At 33.9% G+C, this 7411-nt stretch overlaps 1 protein-coding gene across 1 annotated transcript; it reads left to right on the top strand.

Annotated features, from left to right (window-relative positions):
* Positions 1 to 2704: 2704 nt before the first annotated feature.
* LOC133814841 (ureide permease 3-like) lies at positions 2705 to 7054 on the top strand. Its single transcript, XM_062247751.1, has 5 exons — positions 2705 to 2886; positions 3359 to 3425; positions 3711 to 3788; positions 6611 to 6749; positions 6867 to 7054. Exons 2-5 carry the CDS (start codon positions 3423 to 3425, stop codon positions 7052 to 7054), a joined length of 408 nt encoding a protein of 135 aa, XP_062103735.1. The 5' UTR covers positions 2705 to 2886; positions 3359 to 3422.
* Positions 7055 to 7411: the final 357 nt, after the last annotated feature.

Raw genomic sequence — 7411 nt, forward strand, 5'->3', positions numbered from 1 at the left:
ACGACTCATTCTCGTGGGGTCAGCTATCAGAAAAATATAATTTTTTTACATCTGCATTGGTAGAGATGTAATGGGGGAACATAAATGATCATTATTTCAAATTATCCCTGATAGAAGTCTTTCTTGGACAGGATCTGTTGTCATGCCACCTCAAGTACATAATCAAGGGAAATCACTTGTAATGCCATTGTCATCTAATCAAGGCCAAACTCGACAACAACTACTGTCTCAGAATGTTCAGAATTCTGCTGCTGTTCAGAGTTCTTCTAGTGTATCATCTACTCTTCTTCCTCCCACAAGCTTAAGTAAAAATATGCCTTGTAATTTTGCATCGACAACAACAATTAGGTCCCCAAATTAACGGGTTACAACAACAGCTGCATGGAACTCAGACTGGTAACTCAAGATTGCAAACTAATCAACACTCTATGCACATGCGACAACAACAATCCAAAGTTCCAATGCATCAACAATTGCAACAGAGTGGATCTAATTTGCTTCCATCTCAGGCACAACAACCACAACAACAAATTGTGTCACAGATTCAGTCACAACCGTAGATGCAGCAACAGTTGGGTTTGCAACAACAGCCAAACCCACTACAACGTGAAATGAGGCTTCAACCATCAGTTCAAAATGTAATTGATCAGCAAAAGCAGTTATCTCAACCACAGAGACCTCTTCTAGAGACATCATCAAGTATGTTGTTGCCTTGTATAGTTTTGCATTGTTTTAAAGGTTTCTATAATTAGAAATTTTGCATTTCTCATATTATATTATGTGAACATCCTTTTGTAGCATCAGTCGATTCAGCTGCAACTGGACATGCGAGTGGAGTTGATTGGCAAGAAGAGGTTTACCAGAAGGTAATATGACTTGTTCTTTAAACTGATTGCACCTATCAAGCTAGGATTCTGTAGCTGTTATGGAAGTAATTAAGATAATTGTGGATGACCAAGAATGTGAAACATACATGCAGTAATAAACTATAAAGATCTGATTTGGAGGATAAAAAAACGAGTAGATTTTATGGTTGTTATTATATTTCATAAAAGCATGTACTATGTAGTTGATTGATGCATGTTATTTTAAGTTATTGGCACCTGAAAAAGTTAAAGTTAATTGTTTTGTTTTTCATTTGTTGGCAGATCAAAACAATGAAGGAACTGTACTTACCTGAACTTCATGAATTATATCAGAAAATTGTTGGCAAATTACAGCAGGTACGTTCTCATTTTTACTTACAAGGATCGGTTAAAAAATATATGAAATTTAATTAAAATAAACAAATAAATGAAAACCCATACTTCGATATCTGTTTTTGCAAGTCAAGCATTACAGAACAGCCACTCGATCGTTTAATGAAAGCGGTTAGTCATTGCTTTTTCCTTTGACATGATAATGTATTCATTTTTGGTGGTTCCTCATTTGTTGTTGGTTAATGATTTATAATAATCTCTGGTTTCCAGGTAAAATCTATGTCACCTAAGGCATTGAGTGCTTCTATCAGGGACATTGGCTCTGTTGTCAGCATGTTTGATAGGTTTGCAGGATCAGCTCCCGGTAATGGATCTAGAGCTGCAGTTGGTGAAGATTTAGTAGCTATGACAAACTGTTGTTTACAGGTAAGAAATTTCATGAGCCACGATGGAACTAACGGGACAAGGAAAATGAAGCACTACACTAGTGCCATGCCCTTAAATGTCGTATAATCAACTAGTAGTATTAATGATTCAGAAATATCATAACTAAAGTCAACTGCAACATCTGGTATCAAGAGGTGTAAGTTAGAGGTATTTGTCTTTTGCTGAAATGGATGTTTGTATGAATAGGACCTATTTTAAACATGGTTCTAGCTTCAAAGATCCATGTTTGACATTCAGCTTAGTCACTTGACTAATAGTGGAAGTGATTTTGGTGACTTTCTAATAGCATATACTGAGACACATAAAGATATGCTTATTATGAGTGTGTTGTGCTGAGAGTTCATTTTATCATATCCATTCAGAAACGTATACCTGTGAAGTGACTATGGTGATCTTGTTGCAAGCAATTCATGCTCTTAAAGACGAAATTAGGGAAATAAATCAACGTCTTATTGACACTGTTATTGATATTAGTGAGGAATCAAGTGTTGTAGCAGCTGCTGCTGAAGGAGGTGAAGGGACCATTGTCAAGTGCTCTTTCAGCGCCGTGGCACTCAGTCCAAACATGAAATTGCAATATGCTTCAGTACAGATGGTGGGTTCTCAAGAATGATGAAGGGATTTTATCACCCATATGTAGTATTTTATGTGTTGACTGTTCTTATAATGTTTTGCAGTCTCCAATACAACCATTAAGGTTGCTGGTCCCCACAAATTATCCCAACTGTTCCCCAATATTATTAGACATATTTCCAACAGAAGTCAGGTAAGGGAAAAATCACACCAAATCCTCTCAAATAACACGGAAAAGTTTTCAGTTGATGTTGTGATAATTGATGTGTATCTCTTGGAGAACTTTTTGTTCAGAAAAATGTAGTTTGAAAAGCTATTTGTGACATAAGAACTTTCATATTCCAATTGGGTTGAATATAAATGAAAATGAAACTTCTCCAAGCTCAATTCTTTGAATATAAATGAAAATAGTATGCCTCTTTTTTCGTTTTTCTTTTTGGCTATGTAAGGTTTAGTTATGATTGTTAAATTGATTTATGAAGGTAGGCTGTCAATGTCATTGTAACTTTGTCTTGAACAAGAAAAACATACCGTCTACGGGTGCATAATGTCGGCATCTCAACTAATTTTGATAGGAATTCGCCACAGTAGTTAGTTGTGTGAGCGAAAAGCAATAATTTGATTCAAAGTTTCGATTTTGAATTTTTCTTGCAAACGTTTCATCTCGGTATCAGTATAATTTCAATTTTAGTCACCATAATTGCTTAATATGGTTTTTTTTCTGGGTTATTGATCTCTTATGTAATTGAAGTTAATTTTATTGCCTCTGAACTTATATTTATGTGAATTTCCATTTATTAATGCAGCATTTTGATTCATATCTTGTTAATGAATTTTCATAATTTAATCCGATAAAAATCAATTTTTTAGCTGGAATTTATATTGCTTTTATTCATATTGTTTCTGATAGTTTTTAGTAAATTCTCTTACATTGTTAAATTGTGTCTACTCACTGCATAGTCAATGCATTACTTCATAAGACCACTCAAGATAGTTTTATATGTAGTTAAGGAGTCTAATTAGTTAGCATCAGGATTAGGACTCCTAGTGAGACTAATTAGGCTTTTGGGCTTTCATTAAAATTTTCAACCTTTATTTTTAATACTTGTGCTCTATAACTGTAAATTTTCTATATATAGGGAGCTTTGGAAGACGAACTATCCGCAGCAGAGAGCCAACAAAAACCTTAGACACAGTATTAAGATGGTAAGCTAAAGCTTTACTACATAATCATGAGGTGGTTATCCTAACTTTTCTATTGAATATGATGGTTGATTTAGTCACCATATTTCAGCACAGGAAGATGAGAATCTACAATAATATCTATTACTGATGTATTATTTCTGTCCTATTATATTTTACAATTCTCTACCAACAATTGGTTTCAAACTACTATGTTATCTGATTTATGGGGTAGTGCATTAGGGTTGGACTTTAGGGAGGGCACCTATATATGATGTTAATATGTAACTTGCTTCATTGACTTTGCAGTATTTCGACGGATATGTGTATCATGGAACCTCATTTGAGCAGACATATCGATGTTACCCTTCATCCTTTATCGATAAGGTTAGTTTTGCTCCTCACTCGGTTCAGACTTCTTCTAGAATGTTTCACTGTTAGATGTTCTGTTTTTATATTTCAACAACCTCCTGCATTATTCAGTGTTTAGAGTCTATTGTAGCTGTGATTTATGTGGTGTTTAGAATAGCCTACCAAAACCTTCATTAAAGTAAGGTGTTGTGGATACAAAGAATCTAGAACATTACCTTCTAAGTTCATAAAAATTCTATGTAGATCATTTCCTCTGTTCGTATGGTTGCCAATTTTCCACCCATCCTTCATAGAATCTTTTACATCAATTAGCCAAAGAGCCAGTCTAAATGTAGAGTCCAAAAACTTTACTTAGCTAGTTAGATAGTAGTATTATAGTATTTATAGTATTATCTTTTTAACTGTGGATTTTTGGTTCAGACCGAGAATTAATTGGACACTCATAGTAGTACTTGTAGATTTTCTAAGTTTAACCTATAGTTTAAGAATATTAATTTTAACCTAAGGTTTGATTAATATGACTGATATTAAGGATAATATTTATTATACTATAAGGTTTAGATAACAACCAATAGGATTTTAAGCACATGTTATGTATGGATGATTAAAGATTATGTAAGGATTTAATTTAATAAGGGTAAAGTTTGAATGCTTTAAGGTCAGTCAGCAGCTTTGAATACGTTGAGGGCTTAGTCAAGGCTGTTTACTCCATTCAAATTTAGCTAAAAAATGTGTAATTTCGTGTTTAAATAATCAGCGTGTGCTGATATATCGCAGCTATAGGGGGCGATATATCGCAGCACGTAGATACGGAAAACACGAGACGATGCACGACTGCCTCGGGCATACTGGCCCAGGCGATATATCGCCTACAGGGGGCGATATATCGCCTCCTTCAGCTTATTTTGAAACATTTTGAAATTGTTTTCCATTCAGCCCTTCAACCTCTTGATAAGTCCAGCACCTTTTTGAACGAGTCTTCAGCCTCTGCTGAACGATAATTCAAATTATTTTCACCTAAAAAGCTATTATTTTTATTCAAGTAAAATTAAGATCCTTTCATTCCTAAACTCTATAAATAGGACCTAGTACCCAGCCATTATTCATCTTTTGCTCTAAGTTCAGAGGCTGCGAGTGCTAGGTGAGTGTGAGAGTGTAAACACCTGGGTTGGGGAATCATAAGCTTGATCATCATAAGCTCATCAAACACTTGGGGAAGTAAGGTTTTATAGTATTTCGGTTTGAGGTGTAGATTGGTCTTACAAGTCTTCAAGGTAACCCAAAACTCTAGTTCAATTCTGTACTTTTCTTTTAAGTTCTCATAGTCTTCTACTCAGCCTCTAACCTTAATTTTTATTTTGGTTAGGAAATCTAAGTTCTTGAGCAAAAAGGTTTTGGTAAGTGTGTTTCTCAAAGGTTTAGTCCTTCCATTCCTTTCATTTCTTTTTCTTCAAATCTACTCACCCTGTTATATATGGTTTTAGGAGTGTTCCAAAAGTCCCAACTCTGTCCTCCCATCCCGGTAACTTTGGTAAGGAAAATAGGATAGAATCTATATGTTATATGCTTATGTTATCTTATGTTTTATGCTATGAAATATGTTATAAAATATGTTATGAAATATGTATGTTTGTAGGCTTGGGCATATGACCCATTTAACTAACAAGCCCCAAATTGATTATGGGCATATGACCTACTTAGCTAGTAGGACCCCACTAATCTAATGGGCATATGACTTGATTAGTCTATGGGACCCCAAGTAATAATGGCCATTATAGTATGTGTATGATATAAGTATAATGTATGTTATGTTATGTTTTTATGTTTCTTATGAAATTTATGTATATGAACTATGTGTTAGATTTTTCCTTGCTAGGCATTAGGCTCATTCCTTTTTGTTTATGTGTGCAGGAAAATAACTATAGTGGCGGTAAGGTTCGTGGATGCTTGGGGAATGTGTATCGGTGGTGAATGGATTCAAGGAGTCGAGAGTTCGATTTTTGAGGATGTAGTCTTGTTTTTATGGTCTTTTTATGTATTTTCCGCACTTATTATGTAATCCTTTTTTTTTTATTATAAATCATGTTATGTTTTGTTTTTCAAATAATGGGATCCCATATCCTTCTTGATATTCTTATGAAAGTAACTCTTATTTCTACAAGTTTCTAATAAAGTTATGGTATCTTCGCAAAAGTAAGTTCTATTAAGGATTTGTATGTATAGTTCGTTAATGGTCCAAAAGTCTAGAGTAGGGGGGTCATTACACTAAATTTAATTCAGTTTTCTTATGCTATTTTTCTGGCATGCATGTTAACTATCTTTTGGTTGAGACAATTTATTCTTCAAAAACAGAAATTGAGCAGAAACATTATGTTATTTTAACCATTGCAATTTATTTTTATAGAAACTAGAAGCTAAAAGTTAGATAAGAAAATGAGATAAAAATATTGCTAGACAATTTTATTGTGACAGTCTTGTCTCCATGAAGTTTAATAAAAAGGTCCAATTATTATGAGACATGTCTAGAATCCATTCTTTTTTGTTTTTCCTCTTCTTTTTTTATATAATTCTTTTGGCTGCTCCTTTTCATGATTAATTCAGTATTGATTATATTTTTTAGCTCATTACAAGTGTTGAATTACAAATATTCAACACTTGCATATATTTAGATAAAGTTTACTTCATTCATTCTCTATTCTCTTTGATGAATGTGGTGCTATTTGGAGAGACTAGTGATAAGGAACACATCATAATGAAAATTTCATCTGTTTGCCATAATGGAGTTGTATTGTATTGTATGTATTTGGTTTCGAGTCATGTTAGGGTGATTGGTGCAGGATAATTGGCCTTCTGTGATGTTTGCAATGGCAGGAGGGGTCGTACTTAGCCTTGGAAATCTCTCAACTCAGTATGCTTGGGCTTTTGTTGGCTTATCAGTCACAGAAGTGATCACTGCAATCATAACAGTTGTTATAGGTCCTTTCTTTCATTCTCTCTCTCTCTCTCTAACCATTTCAAAATATTGATATTTGTCTGTGTTTCTCTTATAGATACTGAATTTTTTGCTTCTATTGCAATCTTTAATGGTGACAGGAACAACCTCGAATTACTTTTTAGACAATAGAATTAATAGAGCCGAGATCTTTTTCCCTGGCGTTGGTTGCTTCTTGGTTGTAGTTTGCCTTGCTTCTACTGTCCACTCATCTAATGCAGCTAATAATAAAGAAAAGCTTGAATGTTTTTCATCTAAAGAGGGGTATGTTTCATTCATTAAATGTTAAGGTTATCAAAGAATTATCTTGTTTTCATTCATTTTTAAAAATAAAACCATCGAGCTTGTTGAGTGATGCAATTTTTACTTAATTGTTTCGTTTGATGGTGCACTTAAGGATAATGAGAATGAGCAGAAAACTAGCTGTACCACTATAGATGGCACTGTAAAAGACAATAATTTATAGTATGGAAAATCAATTAAAATTCTCACATTTAGATGAAATACTACACAACAATATTTGGACGTTCATCACCTGACATTCAAATCCAAACATCTCAGATTCTCTATCACATTTAATAATTATAACTCTTGCTACAGGTGTTTGGGAAAAGCACTCTCATTGGATTGTCCATATGTTTCTTTG

Source organism: Humulus lupulus, chromosome 2, assembly GCF_963169125.1.
Source record: "Humulus lupulus chromosome 2, drHumLupu1.1, whole genome shotgun sequence".
NCBI lineage: Eukaryota > Viridiplantae > Streptophyta > Magnoliopsida > Rosales > Cannabaceae > Humulus > Humulus lupulus.

Bases quoted from the DNA above. Each gene is read 5' to 3' on its own strand.
- LOC133814841 (XM_062247751.1), top strand. The intron at 3,789-6,610 runs GTTAGTTTTGCT...TGATTGGTGCAG, and splicing joins CTTCATCCTTTATCGATAAG to GATAATTGGCCTTCTGTGAT. The intron at 6,750-6,866 runs GTCCTTTCTTTC...TAATGGTGACAG, and splicing joins AATCATAACAGTTGTTATAG to GAACAACCTCGAATTACTTT.